The 18,235-nt window shown below is 49.0% G+C and overlaps 2 protein-coding genes across 4 annotated transcripts in view; one reads left to right on the top strand and one right to left on the bottom strand.

Annotated features, from left to right (window-relative positions):
* The window catches only part of LOC118965005 (palmitoyltransferase ZDHHC1-like), a 55,330-nt gene that overhangs the window by 3,780 nt on the left and 33,315 nt on the right, over positions 1–18,235 (top strand). For 2 of the 3 annotated variants that reach the window (XM_036981691.1, XM_036981690.1), the window contains exons 3-7: positions 1,977–2,152; positions 6,734–6,835; positions 11,574–11,698; positions 12,537–12,725; positions 14,549–14,670. In XM_036981691.1, coding sequence (XP_036837586.1) covers positions 1,977–2,152; positions 6,734–6,835; positions 11,574–11,698; positions 12,537–12,725; positions 14,549–14,670 — 714 coding nt within the window. The remainder of the gene's footprint in view (positions 1–1,976; positions 2,153–6,733; positions 6,836–11,573; positions 11,699–12,536; positions 12,726–14,548; positions 14,671–18,235) is intronic. The other variant, XM_036981692.1, reaches the window with a different exon arrangement.
* Positions 84–1,946, bottom strand: LOC118965006. The gene is made up of 2 exons (XM_036981693.1): positions 1,864–1,946; positions 84–1,674 (listed from the first exon to the last, which is right to left on the bottom strand). Exons 1-2 carry the CDS (start codon positions 1,901–1,903, stop codon positions 104–106), a joined length of 1,611 nt encoding a protein of 536 aa, XP_036837588.1. The 5' UTR covers positions 1,904–1,946; the 3' UTR covers positions 84–103.

Here is an 18,235-nt window from a genome sequence, read left to right as displayed (position 1 = left end):
GTTGTATTTGAACTGACATGATGGAGTAGACTGAACCTAACCCTAGTATTACTGACAGACTGTACATACAGCATCCTGACATGATGGAGTAGACTGGACCTAACTATACTGTTACTGACAGACTGTACATACAGCATCCTGACATGATGGAGTAGACTGAACCTAACCCTACTGTTACTGACAGACTGTACATAATGCATCCTGACATGATGGAGTAGACTGAACCTAACCCTACTGTTACTGACAGACTGTACATACAGCATCCTGACATGATGGAGTAGACTGAACCTAACCCTACTGTTACTGACAGACTGTACATACAGCATCCTGACATGATGGAGTAGACTGAACCTAACCCTACTGTTACTGACAGACTGTACATACAGCATCCTGACATGATGGAGTAGACTGAACCTAACCCTACTGTTACTGACAGACTGTACATACAGCATCCTGACATGATGGAGTAGACTGAACCTAACCCTACTGTTACTGACAGACTGTACATACAGCATCCTGACATGATGGAGTAGACTGAACCTAACCCTACTGTTACTGACAGACTGTACATACAGCATCCTGACATGATGGAGTAGACTGAACCTAACCCTGCTGTTACTGACAGACTGTACATACAGCATCCTGGCATGATGGAGTAGACTGAACCTAACCCTACTGTTACTGACAGACTGTACATACAGCATCCTGACATGATGGAGTAGACTGAACCTAACCCTACTGTTACTGACAGACTGTACATACAGCATCCTGACATGATGGAGTAGACTGAACCTAACCCTACTGTTACTGACAGACTGTACATACAGCATCCTGACATGATGGAGTAGACTGAACCTAACCCTACTGTTACTGACAGACTGTACATACAGCATCCTGACATGATGGAGTAGACTGAACCTAACCCTGCTGTTACTGACAGACTGTACATACAGCATCCTGGCATGATGGAGTAGACTGAACCTAACCCTACTGTTACTGACAGACTGTACATACAGCATCCTGACATGATGGAGTAGACTGAACCTAACCCTACTGTTACTGACAGACTGTACATACAGCATCCTGACATGATGGAGTAGACTGAACCTAACCCTACTGTTACTGACAGACTGTACATACAGCATCCTGACATGATGGAGTAGACTGAACCTAACCCTACTGTTACTGACAGACTGTACATACAGCATCCTGACATGATGGAGTAGACTGAACCTAACCCTACTGTTACTGACAGACTGTACATACAGCATCCTGACATGATGGAGTAGACTGAACCTAACCCTACTGTTACTGACAGACTGTACATACAGCATCCTGACATGATGGAGTAGACTGAACCTAACCCTACTGTTACTGACAGACTGTACATACAGCATCCTGACATGATGGAGTAGACTGAACCTAACCCTACTGTTACTGACAGACTGTACATACAGCATCCTGACATGATGGAGTAGACTGAACCTAACCCTACTGTTACTGACAGACTGTACATACAGCATCCTGACATGATGGAGTAGACTGAACCTAACCCTACTGTTACTGACAGACTGTACATACAGCATCCTGACATGATGGAGTAGACTGAACCTAACCCTACTGTTACTGACAGACTGTACATACAGCATCCTGACATGATGGAGTAGACTGAACCTAACCCTGCTGTTACTGACAGACTGTACATACAGCATCCTGACATGATGGAGTAGACTGAACCTAACCCTGCTGTTACTGACAGACTGTACATACAGCATCCTGGCATGATGGAGTAGACTGAACCTAACCCTACTGTTACTGACAGACTGTACATACAGCATCCTGACATGATGGAGTAGACTGAACCTAACCCTACTGTTACTGACAGACTGTACACACAGAGCATCCTGTTCTGTTAGTTTTGAGGTTATACAACCACAGCATACAGGACCAGGTCCTTAACTGCCTCCCGTCTCCAGTGCACGGGCATCATGTTTGTGTGTCACCTGTTCGTCCACCTGATGGCGGTTTCCATCGACCCCGCGGACTACAACGTCAGGGCCAAGAGCTACCGCGGCCCCGTGCCCGTGTTCGACCGCACCAAACATGCCCACGTCATCGAGAACTGCCACTGCTACCTCTGTGAAGTAGACGTGTGAGTACTGTCTTTGTAATGCCTCTCACAGAGAAATATCACCTCTGTGAAGTAGACGTGTGAGTACTGTCTTTGTAATGCCTCTCACAGAGAAATGTCACCTCTGTGAAGTAGACGTGTGAGTACTGTCTTTGTAATGCCTCTCACAGAGAAATGTCACCTCTGTGAAGTAGACGTGTGAGTACTGTCTTTGTAATGCCTCTCACAGAGAAATGTCACCTCTGTGAAGTAGACGTGTGAGTACTGTCTTTGTAATGCCTCTCACAGAGAAATGTCACCTCTGTGAAGTAGACGTGTGAGTACTGTCTTTGTAATGCCTCTCACAGAGAAATATCACCTCTGTGAAGTAGACGTGTGAGTACTGTCTAATGCCTCTCACAGAGAAATATCACCTCTGTGAAGTAGACATGTGAGTACTGTCTTTGTAATGCCTCTCACAGAGAAATATCACCTCTGTGAAGTAGACGTGTGAGTACTGTCTTTGTAATGCCTCTCACAGAGAAATATCACCTCTGTGAAGTAGACGTGTGAGTACTGTCTTTGTATAGCCTCACAGAGAAATATCACCTCTGTGAAGTAGACGTGTGAGTACTGTCTTTGTAATGCCTCTCACAGAGAAATATCACCTCTGTGAAGTAGACGTGTGAGTACTGTCTTTGTAATGCCTCTCACAGAGAAATGTCACCTCTGTGAAGTAGACGTGTGAGTACTGTCTTTGTAATGCCTCTCACAGAGAAATGTCACCTCTGTGAAGTAGACGTGTGAGTACTGTCTTTGTAATGCCTCTCACAGAGAAATGTCACCTCTGTGAAGTAGACGTGTGAGTACTGTCTTTGTAATGCCTCTCACAGAGAAATGTCACCTCTGTGAAGTAGACGTGTGAGTACTGTCTTTGTAATGCCTCTCACAGAGAAATATCACCTCTGTGAAGTAGACGTGTGAGTACTGTCTAATGCCTCTCACAGAGAAATATCACCTCTGTGAAGTAGACATGTGAGTACTGTCTTTGTAATGCCTCTCACAGAGAAATATCACCTCTGTGAAGTAGACGTGTGAGTACTGTCTTTGTAATGCCTCTCACAGAGAAATATCACCTCTGTGAAGTAGACGTGTGAGTACTGTCTTTGTATAGCCTCACAGAGAAATATCACCTCTGTGAAGTAGACGTGTGAGTACTGTCTTTGTATAGCCTCACAGAGAAATATCACCTCTGTGAAGTAGACGTGTGAGTACTCTCTTTGTAGAGCCTCACAGAGAAATATAACCTCTGTGAAGTAGACGTGTGAGTACTCTCTTTGTAGAGCCTCACAGAGAAATATAACCTCTGTGAAGTAGACGTGTGAGTACTCTCTTTGTAGAGCCTCGCAGAGAAATATCACCTCTGTGAAGTAGACGTGTGAGTACTGTCTTTGTAATGCCTCTCACAGAGAAATATCACCTCTGTGAAGTAGACGTGTGAGTACTCTCTTTGTAAAGCCTCACAGAGAAATATCACCTCTGTGAAGTAGACGTGTGAGTACTCTCTTTGTAGAGCCTCACAGAGAAATATAACCTCTGTGAAGTAGACGTGTGAGTACTCTCTTTGTAGAGCCTCACAGAGAAATATCACCTCTGTGAAGTAGACGTGTGAGTACTGTCTTTGTAATGCCTCTCACAGAGAAATATCACCTCTGTGAAGTAGACGTGTGAGTACTCTCTTTGTAAAGCCTCACAGAGAAATATCACCATCAGGACATTCCTTCAAGCAGGTACTTATGATGCGTCCCAAATCAATGGCACCCATATAGTGCACTACTTTCACCAGGGTCCACAGGGCTCAAGTCAAAAGTAGTGCACTATGTAGGAAAAAGGATTCCATTTGGGACTCATTCTCAATCTCTCATCTAATGGTTTGTAGTGACTGGTTCCTATAATGTGTTTTGTCTGGTCAGATCTTCTCATCTCTCTCCGTCTCTCTGTTTCTCTCTCTGTCTCTCTGTCTCTCTGTTTCTCTGTCTCTCTGTCTCTCTGTTTCTCTCTGTATCTGTCTCTCTGTTTCTCTCTCTGTCTCTCTGTTTCTCTCTCTGTCTCTCTGTTTCTGTCTCTCTGTTTCTCTGTCTCTCTCTCTCTCTCTGTCTCCCTCTCTGTCTCTCTCTGTCTCTCTGGAGCTACATAACATAGTGACCTGCTATGTAACATGTCAGAGTAGAGAGGCACTTAAAGACTGATCTGAGGTCAGTATTTAGACCAGTCAGTAGAGTAGTCTGGCTGTACATTTAATGGGGTCATAAGTGTGGGGGCTGGGGTACTGTAGAGCTGGGGCTGGGAGACCCCCCCCCCCCCCCCTGACAGGCTGAGGAGGGTTGTTGCTGGGCAGAAGGGAGGCAGCAGGACAGAACAGGAGGACTAACAGATAGTCAGGGGGGGGGGGGGGCAGCAGAGGAACAGAGGAAGGTTGGTGAAGGGGAAGGAGGAGGCTAGGGGGTTGCCGTGGAAACCAATGCAATAACAGGACTAGGCCTACAGAGCATTCTGACAGTATTCAGACTTCTAGACTTTTTACACATTTTATGACGTTACAGGTTTATTCTAACATGGACTCAATTGTGTTTTTTCTCTCATCAATCTAGAATGAAAAAGCAAGAACAGGTTTTTAGAAAAAATAAATACGGAAATATCACATGTACATAAGTATTCAGACCCTTTACTCAGTACTTTGTTGAAGCACCTTTGGCAGCGATTACAGCCTCCAGTCTTCTTGGGTATGACGCTACAAACTTGGCACACCTGTTTCTCCCATTGTTGTCTGCAGATCCTCTGAAGCTCTGTCAGGATGGATGGGGGAGCGTCGCTGCACAGCTATTTTCAGGTCTCTTCAGAGATGTTCGATCGGGTTCAAGTCCGTGCTCTGGCTGAAGGTCTCTCCAGAGATGTTCGATCGGGTTCAAGTCCGTGCTCTGGCTGAAGGTCTCTTCAGAGATGTTCAAGTCCGGGCTCTGGCAGGGCCACTCATGGATATTCAGAGACGTGTACCGAAGCCACACCCGCGTTGTCTTGGCTGTGTGCTCAGGGTCGTTGTCCTTCTGGAAGGTTCTCCCATCTCCACAGAGGAATTCTGGAGCTCTGTCCGAGTGACCATCAGGTCACCTACCCTGACCAAGGCCTTTCTTTCCGAAGGGCCAGCTCTAGGAAGAGTCTTGGTGTTTCCAAACGTCTTCCATTTAAGAATGATGGAGGCCACTGTGTTCTTGGGGACCTTCAATGCTGCAGAAATGTTTTGGTACCCTTCCCCAGATCTGTGCCTCGACACAATCCTGTCTCGGAGCTCTACGGACAATACCTTCGACCTCATAGCTTGGTTTTAGCTCTGACATGGGTTCCTTATATAGACAGGTGTGTGCCTTTCCAATCAATTTTAGAATAAGGCTTTAACGTAACAAACTGTAAAATAAAAAAATCAAGGGGTCTGAATACTTTCTGATGGCACTGTTATATACTAGCAGATGAGGGGAGACGACTGGACAGGACAGGGCTGTGTGGGTGGCAGAGAGGAAGACAGGACAGGACAGGGCTGGACAGGGCTGTGTGGGTGGCAGAGAGGAAGACAGGCCTGGACAGGACTAGACTGGACCGGACTAGACAGGACTAGACCGGACTAGACAGGACTAGACAGGACTGTTTGGGTGGCAGAGAGGAAGACAGGCCTGGACAGGACTAGACAGGACTGGACCGGACTAGACAGGACTAGACCGGACTAGACAGGACTGGACAGGGCTGTTTGGGTGGCAGAGAGGAAGACAGGACTGGACAGAGCTGTGTGGGTGGCAGAGAGGAAGACAGGACTGGACAGAGCTGTGTGGGTGGCAGAGAGGAAGACAGGACTGGACAGGGCTGTGTGGGTGGCAGAGAGGAAGACAGGACTGGACAGGGCTGTGTGGGTGGCAGAGAGGAAGACAGGACTGTGTGGGTGGCTGAGAGGACTGGACAGGACTGTGTGGGTGGCTGAGAGGACTGGACAGGACAGGACAGGGCTGTGTGGGTGGCAGAGAAGAAGACAGGACTGGAGGGTGGAGAGGATTGAGGGCAGCAGACTAGAAGAGGGGACATGTCTGGGGATGAGAGAGAGTCAGAGCCTCTCCCCCAGCAGCCCCTCTCCTGTCTCGCACACATCTATATTTGATTATATCTCAGGCTGGTCAGTAGGGACTGAGGAGGAGTCATCTGGACACCAGAACACATCTATATCTCAGGCTGGTCAGTAGGGACTGAGGAGGAGTCATCTGGACACCAGAACACATCTATATCTCAGGCTGGTCAGTAGGGACTGAGGAGGAGTCATCTGGACACCAGAACACATCTATATCTCAGGCTGGTCAGTAGGGACTGAGGAGGAGTCATCTGGACACCAGAACCAACTATTCATGCAGACTGGCCAGGCAGCAGGTCAACATAATGTTTCATCTGTCATGAGGAGAAACAGCCGTAATCCTAACAGCTCATATGGTGACCCCTGCCCTGGGGGTCTGTAATGTTCAGGGCCAGTCACATTGTGTGTGAATGTGTGTTTCTATCCTTTACTGAGACATGTGTGGTGTGTTGCAGGGGCCCCAAATCCAAACACTGCAGTGCCTGTAACAAGTGTGTCGCTAGTTTTGACCATCACTGCAGGTGGCTCAACAACTGTGTCGGGAGCCGGAATTACTGGTCAGTATCTCTCTTGATCTTCTTTATCTCAATATCTTTCTCTCCTTTTCTCTCTCTCCTTACATTGTTTATTTGTATCTTATCTACTCTCTTTCTCTCATTCTGCCTCTTTCCCTCATTCTGCCTCTTTCTTTCCCTCATTCTGCCTCTCTCTTTCCCTCATTCTGCCTCTCTCTTTCCCTCATTCTGCCTCTCTCTTTCCCTCATTCTGCCTCTCTCTTTCCCTCATTCTGCCTCTCTTTCCCTCATTCTGCCTCTCTCTTTCCCTCATTCTGCCTCTTTCCCTCATTCTGCCTCTCTCTTTCCCTCATTCTGCCTCTCTCTTTCCCTCATTCTGCCTCTCTCTTTCCCTCATTCTGCCTCTCTTTCCCTCATTCTGCCTCTCTCTTTCCCTCATTCTGCCTCTAATTCCCTCATTCTGCCTCTCTTTCCCTCATTCTGCCTCTCTCTTTCTCTTATTCTGCCTCTCTTTCTCTCATTCTGCCTCTCTTTCTCTCATTCTGCCTCTCTCTCTCTCATTCTGCCTCTCTCTTTCCCTCATTCTGCCGCTCTCTTCTGCTCCTCAGTCAGCATCACACCAGAGTTAGTCCCCTAGACCAGCTCCTCAGTCAGCATCACACCAGAGTTAGTCCCCTAGACCAGCTCCTCAGTCAGCATCACACCAGAGTTAGTGCCCTACACCAGCTCCTTGGTCAGCATCACACCAGAGTTAGTCCCCTAGACCAGCTCCTCGGTCAGCATCACACCAGAGTTAGTCCCCTAGGCCAGCTCCTCGGTCAGCATCACGCCAGAGTTAGTCCCCTAGACCAGCTCCTCGGTCAGCATCACGCCAGAGTTAGTCCCCTAGACCAGCTCCTCGGTCAGCATCACGCCAGAGTTAGTCCCCTAGACCAGCTCCTCGGTCAGCATCACGCCAGAGTTAGTCCCCTAGACCAGCTCCTCGGTCAGCATCACGCCAGAGTTAGTCCCCTAGACCAGCTCCTCGGTCAGCATCACGCCAGAGTTAGTCCCGTAGACCAGCTCCTCGGTCAGCATCACGCCAGAGTTAGTCCCCTAGACCAGCTCCTCGGTCAGCATCACACCAGAGTTAGTCCCCTAGACCAGCTCCTCGGTCAGCATCACGCCAGAGTTAGTCCCCTAGACCAGCTCCTCGGTCAGCATCACGCCAGAGTTAGTCCCCTAGACCAGCTCCTCGGTCAGCATCACGCCAGAGTTAGTCCCCTAGACCAGCTCCTCGGTCAGCATCACGCCAGAGTTAGTCCCCTAGACCAGCTCCTCGGTCAGCATCACGCCAGAGTTAGTCCCGTAGACCAGCTCCTCGGTCAGCATCACGCCAGAGTTAGTCCCCTAGACCAGCTCCTCGGTCAGCATCACGCCAGAGTTAGTCCCCTAGACCAGCTCCTCGGTCAGCATCACACCAGAGTTAGTCCCCTAGACCAGCTCCTCGGTCAGCATCACACCAGAGTTAGTCCCCTAGACCAGCTCCTCGGTCAGCATCACACCAGAGTTAGTCCCCTAGACCAGCTCCTCGGTCAGCATCACACCAGAGTTAGTCCCCTAGACCAGCTCCTCGGTCAGCATCACACCAGAGTTAGTCCCCTAGACCAGCTCCTCGGTCAGCATCACACCAGAGTTAGTCCCCTAGACCAGCTCCTCGGTCAGCATCACACCAGAGTTAGTCCCCTAGACCAGCTCCTCGGTCAGCATCACACCAGAGTTAGTCCCCTAGACCAGCTCCTCGGTCAGCATCACACCAGAGTTAGTCCCCTAGACCAGCTCCTCGGTCAGCATCACACCAGAGTTAGTCCCCTAGACCAGCTCCTCGGTCAGCATCACACCAGAGTTAGTCCCCTAGACCAGCTCCTCGGTCAGCATCACACCAGAGTTAGTCCCCTAGACCAGCTCCTCGGTCAGCATCACACCAGAGTTAGTCCCCTAGACCAGCTCCTCGGTCAGCATCACACCAGAGTTAGTCCCCTAGACCAGCTCCTCGGTCAGCATCACACCAGAGTTAGTCCCCTAGACCAGCTCCTCGTCAGCATCACACCAGAGTTAGCCATTGACCAGCTCCTCGGTCAGCATCACACCAGAGTTAGTCCCCTAGACCAGCTCCTCGGTCAGCATCACACCAGAGTTAGTCCCCTAGACCAGCTCCTCGGTCAGCATCACACCGGAGTTAGTCCCCTAGACCAGCTCCTCGGTCAGCATCACACCAGAGTTAGTCCCCTAGACCAGCTCCTCGGTCAGCATCACACCAGAGTTAGTCCCCTAGACCAGCTCCTTCGGTCAGCATCACACCAGAGTTTGTCCCCTAGACAAGCTCCTCGGTCAGCATCACACCAGAGTTAGTCCCCTAGACCAGCTCCTCGGTCAGCATCACACCAGAGTTAGTCCCCTAGACCAGCTCCTCGGTCAGCATCACACCAGAGTTAGCCGTTGACCAGCTCCTCGGTCAGCATCACACCAGAGTTAGTCCCCTATACCAGCTCCTCGGTCAGCATCACACCAGAGTTAGTCCCCTAGACCAGCTCCTCGGTCAGCATCACACCAGAGTTAGTCCCCTAGACCAGCTCCTCGGTCAGCATCACACCAGAGTTAGTCCCCTAGACCAGCTCCTCAGTCAGCATCACACCAGAGTTAGTCCCCTAGACCAGCTCCTCAGTCAGCATCACACCAGAGTTAGCCGTTGACCAGCTCCTCAGTCAGCATCACACCAGAGTTAGTCCCCTAGACCAGCTCCTCGGTCAGCATCACACCAGAGTTAGTCCCCTAGACCAGCTCCTCGGTCAGCATCACACCAGAGTTAGTCCCCTAGACCAGCTCCTCGGTCAGCATCACACCAGAGTTAGTCCCCTAGACCAGCTCCTCGGTCAGCATCACACCAGAGTTAAGTCCCCTAGACCAGCTCCTCGGTCAGCATCACACCAGAGTTAGTCCCCTAGACCAGCTCCTCGGTCAGCATCACACCAGAGTTAGCCGTTGACCAGCTCCTCGGTCAGCATCACACCAGAGTTGGCCGTTGACCAGCTCCTCGGTCAGCATCACACCAGAGTTAGTCCCCTAGACCAGCTCCTCGGTCAGCATCACACCAGAGTTAAGTCCCCTAGACCAGCTCCTCGGTCAGCATCACACCAGAGTTAGTCCCCTAGACCAGCTCCTCGGTCAGCATCACACCAGAGTTAGCCGTTGACCAGCTCCTCGGTCAGCATCACACCAGAGTTAGTCCCCTAGACCAGCTCCTCGGTCAGCATCACACCAGAGTTGGCCGTTGACCAGCTCCTCGGTCAGCATCACACCAGAGTTAGTCCCCTAGACCAGCTCCTCGGTCAGCATCACACCAGAGTTAGTCCCCTAGACCAGCTCCTCGGTCAGCATCACACCAGAGTTAGTCCCCTAGACCAGCTCCTCGGTCAGCATCACACCAGAGTTAGTCCCCTAGACCAGCTCCTCAGTCAGCATCACACCAGAGTTAGCCGTTGACCAGCTCCTCGGTCAGCATCACACCAGAGTTAGTCCCCTAGACCAGCTCCTCAGTCAGCATCACACCAGAGTTAGTCCCCTAGACCAGCTCCTCAGTCAGCATCACACCAGAGTTAGCCGTTGACCAGCTCCTCGGTCAGCATCACACCAGAGTTAGTCCCCTAGACCAGCTCCTCGGTCAGCATCACACCAGAGTTAGCCGTTGACCAGCTACTGTTTACTCATAATGTAGCCATGTGCTGCTCAGCCTCAGCTTGGGACACAGTCAACATACTCAGGGTAAACACGCACAGTAGTACGTCTCTTTGGATGAAACAGTCTGCTAATAGATATTATATTCTGAAACAGACCTCTTTACTGTGCGCTGGGAAACCCTATCAGCAAGGACTTTATTTGAAGGCTTTTAGTCCTGATGCGAGTCATGAATATTCAACACTGGAACTTTGGAACAAGGAACGAGGTCGGCCGTGAGTTTGCTCGGGCTTTGGGCGGTTTTAGCTGATTTGAACCAAGTTCTATTTTAGCTTCTGGTGACGAAGACGCTCTTTGGTCAGCGTGTTCGCTACCTTTTTTCCAACTCAAATTAGCTTAAAAAATAATAAAAAAAGTGAATAATGACCACATTTGTATTGTTTTGTGTGACTGCAGTGCCAGCGGTTAAAACGCTAAACTAGAGACGTGATCTAACGGTTGCAAGGCGTCAAAGAGGACAGGTTGTGTCGTTATAATTCAAACCTTTTCTAAAATAAATCACACACGTCTGCATGCTCTCCTTGGTGACTTTCGGTCTGAAGGTTAGAATGCTCTCCTTGGTGACTTTAGGTCTGAAGGTTAGTGTCCATGTACCCTAACCTATCCTCTCTCTCTCTACCCCAGGCTCTTCCTGAACAGTGTGATCTCTGTGTTCATGTACCCTATCCTCTCTCTCTCTACCCCAGGCTCTTCCTGAACAGTGTGATCTCTGTGTTCATGTAGCCTATCCTCTCTCTCTCTACCCCAGGCTCTTCCTGAACAGTGTGATCTCTGTGTCCATGTACCCTAACCTATCCTCTCTCTCTCTACCCCAGGCTCTTCCTGAACAGTGTGATCTCTGTGTTCATGTAGCCTATCCTCTCTCTCTCTACCCCAGGCTCTTCCTGAACAGTGTGATCTCTGTGTCCATGTACCCTAACCTATCCTCTCTCTCTCTACCCCAGGCTCTTCCTGAACAGTGTGATCTCTGTGTTCATGTAGCCTATCCTCTCTCTCTCTACCCCAGGCTCTTCCTGAACAGTGTGATCTCTGCTCTGCTGGGTATATGCCTGGTGGTGGTCATCGCCAGTTACATCTTCATCGAGTTCTTCTTGGATCCCTCAAAGCTGCGCACTGACAAACACTTCCAAGGTAAATCAATCAATCTATCAACGTTATTATTAGAGAGAGAAAGATAAATATTTTACTATATGTGTCCCCTCCTGAAGTCTGTGCTGATGTCCTTGTCCCCCCTCACAGTGAAGAATGTCCCTGTCCTTGTCCCCCCTCACAGTGAATAATGTCCCTGCCTTGTCCCCCCTCCCAGTGAATAATGTCCCTGCCTTGTCCCCACTCCCAGTGAAGAATGTCCCTGTCCTTGTCCCCCCTCCCAGTGAATAATGTCCCTGCCTTGTCCCCCCTCCCAGTGAATAATGTCCCTGCCTTGTCCCCACTCACAGTGAAGAATGTCCCTGCCTTGTCCCCCCTCACAGTGAAGAATGTCCCTGTCCTTGTCCCCCCTCCCAGTGAAGAATGTCCCTGCCTTGTCCCCCCTCACAGTGAAGAATGTCCCTGCCTTGTCCCCCCTCACAGTGAAGAATGTCCCTGCCTTGTCCCCCCTCACAGTGAAGAATGTCCCTGTCCTTGTCCCCCCTCCCAGTGAAGAATGTCCCTGCCTTGTCCCCCCTCACAGTGAAGAATGTCCCTGCCTTGTCCCCCCTCACAGTGAAGAATGTCCCTGCCTTGTCCCCCCTCCCAGTGAGGAATGTCCCTGCCTTGTCCCCCCTCACAGTGAAGAATGTCCCTGCCTTGTCCCCCCTCACAGTGAGGAATGTCCCTGCCTTGTCCCCCCTCACAGTGAGGAATGTCCCTGCCTTGTCCCCCCTCCCAGTGAGGAATGTCCCTGCCTTGTCCCCCCTCACAGTGAAGAATGTCCCTGCCTTGTCCCCCCTCACAGTGAAGAATGTCCCTGCCTTGTCCCCCCTCACAGTGAAGAATGTCCCTGCCTTGTCCCCCCTCACAGTGAGGAATGAGACGGTGGTGTGGTTTGTTTTCCTGCCCGTGGCTCCGGTCTCCACAGCGGGCCCAGCCATCCCTGCCCTGGCTGGCCTCACCATCGCCCTGGGCCTGCTCTCTGGTCTGCTGCTGGGGCATCTACTCTGCTTCCACTTCTACCTCAGTGAGTTTAAACATCTGGCTGGATGACTCTTTGTATGTCTGTCTGCTGGGGCATCTACTCTGTTTACACTTCTACCTCAGTGAGTTTAAACATCTGGCTGGATGACTCTTTGTATGTCTGTCTGCTGGGGCATCTACTCTGTTTACACTTTTACCTCAGTGAGTTTAAACATTTGGCTGGATGGGCCTTTGTATGTCTGCTGGGGCATCTACTCTGTTTACACTTCTACCTCAGTGAGTTTAAACATCTGGCTGGATGACTCTTTGTATGTCTGTCTGCTGGGGCATCTACTCTGTTTACACTTCTACCTCAGTGAGTTTAAACATCTGGCTGGATGACTCTTTGTATGTCTGTCTGCTGGGGCATCTACTCTGTTTACACTTTTACCTTAGTGAGTTTAAACATCTGGCTGGATGGGCCTTTGTATGTCTGTCTGCTGGGGCATCTACTCTGCTTCCACTTCTACCTCAGTGAGTTTAAACATCTGGCTGGATGGGCCTTTGTATGTCTGTCTGCTGGGGCATCTACTCTGCTTCCACTTCTACCTCAGTGAGTTTAAACATCTGGCTGGATGGCTCTTTGTCTGTCTGTCTGCTGGGGCATCTACTCTGCTTCCACTTCTACCTCAGTGAGTTTAAACACCTGGCTGGATGGGCCTTTGTATGTCTGTCTGCTGGAGCATCTACTCTGTTTACACTTCTACCTCAGTGAGTTTAAACATCTGACTGGATGGCTCTTTGTCTGTCTGTCTGCTGGGGCATCATAGGGAGGAAGGGCCCATAGGGAGTTACTCTAGTCCTCCACTAGAGTGTATGGGAGCAAAGCCTTTCATTGTAGGAGTGCTGATCTCTGATCAGTTTAGTCTTTTACATTATAATAAATAAGAGCGGGAACCTGATCCCAGATCAGTGGTCCCACAGGTGCTTTTAGAATCCAGGCCTGTAATGTAGAGAGTTGCCACAAGGGGGCGTAGGAGGGATGTCTGTCCACTGTGTTGTAGCCTTCTACTGTGTTGTAGCCTTCTACTGTGTTGTAGCCTGCTACTGTGTTGTAGCCTGCTACGGTGTTGTAGCCTGCTACTGTGTTGTAGCCTTCTACTGTGTTGTAGCCTGCTACTGTGTTGTAGCCTGCTACTGTGTTGTAGCCTGCTACTGTGTTGTAGCCTGCCACTGTGTTGTAGCCTGCTACTGTGTTGTAGCCTGCTACTGTGTCCGTAGAGAGAGCAAGGCAGCTTCCTTCCGTTGATGATGGAAGGCTGAGATGTCAACTGGCAGAAAATTCCGCACGCGGATGATTTTATTTGGCCCGCAAAGTTTTTCTGAGACAAAAAAATAATAATTCGTTTTTGGACATAAAATGCTAGGAATTATGATTAATAATGATGAATAATAATCTGTTTTTGGACATAAAAGATGAATAAATAATAATAATAATAATGAATAAAATAATTCACCTCAAAGTCATTTTAATTTAGTAAATCTGTTCCCAAGTAATTCCACTCATAAACAGAGAGATGTGATTCTGTATCGATGTAATCAACATTTGAGATGATTATGTTTTTATTAAATATAAAATCTGTTTGGGATTTTTACGTCAATTTGTAATCTACAAATGAATTGGTCTCATGTTCTGGCCCTCCGACCGCCCACACAATAAATAAAAACATCTTGTAGCTGAATCTAGTTGATGATCCTTGAGGTATTTCATGAGATTCAGGTGTGTGTGTGTGTGTGTGTGTGTGTGTGTGTGTGTGTGTGTGTGTGTGTGTGTGTGTGCGTGTGCGTGTGTGTGTATCGCTAACCCTCCTCTCTCTCCGTTTACAGTGTGGAACCGTCTGAATACCTATGAGTACATCGTCAGACAGAGGCATCGCCAGGAGCCCAGAGACATCAGTAAAGGAGTACAGGGGACCCAAGCAGCGCCTCCTAAATCCAACCTCATCAAGGTACGCTGGTCCAGGGAAATGGGAGGGGCCATTTATATGTACTGAGCAATGTCTCTTTCCTACCATCCTACCTTCCAACCTCATCAAGGTACGCTGGCCCAGGGAAATGGGAGGGGCCATTTATATGTACTGAGCAATGTCTCTTTCCTTCCATCCTACCTTCCAACCTCATCAAGGTACGCTGGCCCAGGGAAATGGGAGGGGCCATTTATATGTACTGAGCAATGTCTCTTTCCTTCCATCCTACCTCATCAAGGTATGCTGGCCCAGGGAAATGGGAGGGGTCATTTATATGTACTAAACAATGTCTCTTTCCTTCCATCCTACCTTTCAGTTGACTTGTGGTCCTCAGTCTTTAGATACCAAGGTACATAATGACTACCTCAGTCTCTGGATACCAAGGTACATAATGACTACCTCAGTCTCTAGATACCAAGGTACATAATGACTACCTCAGTCTCTAGATACCAAGGTACATAATGACTACCTCAGTCTCTAGATACCAAGGTACATAATGACTACCTCAGTCTCTAGATACCAAGGTACATAATGACTACCTCAGTCTCTAGATACCAAGGTACATAATGACTACCTCAGTCTCTAGATACCAAGGTACATAATGACTACCTCAGTCTCTAGATACCAAGGTACATAATGACTACCTCAGTCTCTGGATACCAAGGTACATAATGACTACCTCAGTCTCTAGATACCAAGGTACATAATGACTACCTCAGTCTCTAGATACCAAGGTACATAATGACTACCTCAGTCTCTAGATACCAAGGTACATAATGACTACCTCAGTCTCTAGATACCAAGGTACATAATGACTACCTCAGTCTCTAGATACCAAGGTACATAATGACTACCTCAGTCTCTAGATACCAAGGTACATAATGACTACCTCAGTCTCTAGATACCAAGGTACATAATGACTACCTCAGTCTCTAGATACCAAGGTACATAATGACTACCTCAGTCTCTAGATACCAAGGTACATAATGACTACCTCAGTCTCTAGATACCAAGGTACATAATGACTACCTCAGTCTCTAGATACCAAGGTACATAATGACTACCTCAGACCAGACTCACTAACTGTCCATTCTACCTCAGACCAGACTCACTGTCTGTTCTACCTCAGACCAGACTCACTAACTGTCCGTTCTACCTCAGACCAGACTCACTAACTGTCTGTTCTGTCTCAGACCAGACTCACTAACTGTCCGTTCTGTCTCAGACCAGACTCACTAACTGTCTGTTCTCCCTCAAACCAGACTCACTAACTGTCTGTTCTACCTCAGACCAGACTCACTAACTGTCCGTTCTGTCTCAGACCAGACTCACTAACTGTCTGTTCTACCTCAGACCAAACTCACTAACTGTCTGTTCTACCTCAAACCAGACTCACTGTCTGTTCTACCTCAAACCAGACTCACTAACTGTCTGTTCTACCTCAAACCAGACTCACTAACTGTCTGTTCTACCTCAGACCAGACTAACTGTCCGTTCTACCTCAGACCAGACTCACTAACTGTCTGTTCTACCTCAAACCAGACTCACTAACTGTCTGTTCTACCTCAGACCAGACTCACTGTCCGTTCTACCTCAAACCAGACTCACTGTCTGTTCTACCTCAAACCAGACTCACTAACTGTCCGTTCTACCTCAGACCAGACTCACTAACTGTCCGTTCTGTCTCAGACCAGACTCACTAACTGTCTGTTCTACCTCAGACCAGACTCACTAACTGTCTGTTCTCCCTCAAACCAGACTCACTAACTGTCTGTTCTACCTCAGACCAGACTAACTGTCCGTTCTACCTCAGACCAGACTCACTAACTGTCTGTTCTACCTCAAACCAGACTCACTAACTGTCTGTTCTACCTCAGACCAGACTCACTAACTGTCCGTTCTACCTCAGACCAGACTCACTAACTGTCCGTTCTACCTCAGACCAGACTCACTAACTGTCCGTTCTACCTCAGACCAGACTCACTAACTGTCTGTTCTACCTCAGACCAGACTCACTGTCCGTTCTACCTCAGACCAGACTCACTAACTGTCTGTTCTACCTCAAACCAGACTCACTAACTGTCTGTTCTACCTCAGACCAGACTCACTGTCCGTTCTACCTCAAACCAGACTCACTAACTGTCCGTTCTACCTCAGACCAGACTCACTAACTGTCTGTTCTACCTCAGACCAGACTCACTGTCCGTTCTACCTCAGACCAGACTCACTAACTGTCTGTTCTACCTCAGACCAGACTAACTGTCCGTTCTACCTCAGACCAGACTCACTCACTGTCTGTTCTACCTCAGACCAGACTCACTAACTGTCCGTTCTGTCTCAGACCAGACTCACTAACTGTCTGTTCTACCTCAGACCAGACTCACTAACTGTCTGTTCTACCTCAAACCAGACTCACTAACTGTCCGTTCTACCTCAGACCAGACTCACTAACTGTCTGTTCTACCTCAGACCAGACTCACTGTCCGTTCTACCTCAGACCAGACTCACTAACTGTCCGTTCTACCTCAAACCAGACTCACTGTCCGTTCTACCTCAGACCAGACTCACTAACTGTCTGTTCTGTCTCAGACCAGACTCACTAACTGTCCGTTCTACCTCAGACCAGACTCACTAACTGTCTGTTCTACCTCAGACCAGACTCACTAACTGTCCGTTCTACCTCAGACCAGACTCACTAACTGTCTGTTCTACCTCAGACCAGACTCACTAACTGTCCGTTCTACCTCAGACCAGACTCACTAACTGTCTGTTCTACCTCAGACCAGACTAACTGTCCGTTCTACCTCAGGCCAGACTCACCAAAAGAGAAAACGATGATGTTGCTTTATTAGCTATTAATCTCTGTGGTGTCAGTGTACACACACACACACACACACACACACCCCTCCACTCGGGAGCTGAAACTGATACCCCACCAGAGGGGCTTGTGGGAAACGGAACCCGTTCAGGAACTAATCGGCCAATGGCACCTCTCAGATTCAATCTTTAATGGAATTCACAGATTTCTGTCCTGCTTCTTTGTGTTGGCTTCCACCTGTTTCCTTCAAACACAAACACTTCAGAGCACACCCTCTCTGTCTGTATCTCTCTCTGTCTCTCTGTCTCTCGCTCTCTGTCTCTGGTTCTCTCTCTGTCTGTCTCTCGCTCTCTGTCTCTCTCTGTCTCTCGCTCTCTCGCTCTCTCTGTCGCTCTCTGTCTCACACGTTCTCTCTGTCTGTATCTCTCTCTGTCTGTATCTCTCTCTGTCTCTCTGTCTCTCGCTCTCTGTCTCTGGTTCTCTCTCTGTCTGTCTCTCGCTCTCTGTCTCTCTCTGTCTCTCGCTCTCTCGCTCTCTCTGTCCCTCTCTGTCTCACACGTTCTCTCTGTCTGTATCTCTCTCTGTCTCGCTCTCTCTGTCTGTCTCTCGCTCTCTCTGTCTCTCTCTCTGTGTGTCTCCCTCTCTCTGCCTCTGTCTCTGTCTCTGGCTCTCTCGCTCTCTCTGTCCCTCTCTGTCTCACACGTTCTCTCTGTCTGTATCTCTCTCTGT

This window comes from Oncorhynchus mykiss, chromosome 6, assembly GCF_013265735.2.
Source record: "Oncorhynchus mykiss isolate Arlee chromosome 6, USDA_OmykA_1.1, whole genome shotgun sequence".
Classification (NCBI taxonomy): domain Eukaryota; kingdom Metazoa; phylum Chordata; class Actinopteri; order Salmoniformes; family Salmonidae; genus Oncorhynchus; species Oncorhynchus mykiss.
Note: the sequence above shows the minus strand (reverse complement) of the source record. Positions and strands in the feature narration are given on the sequence as shown.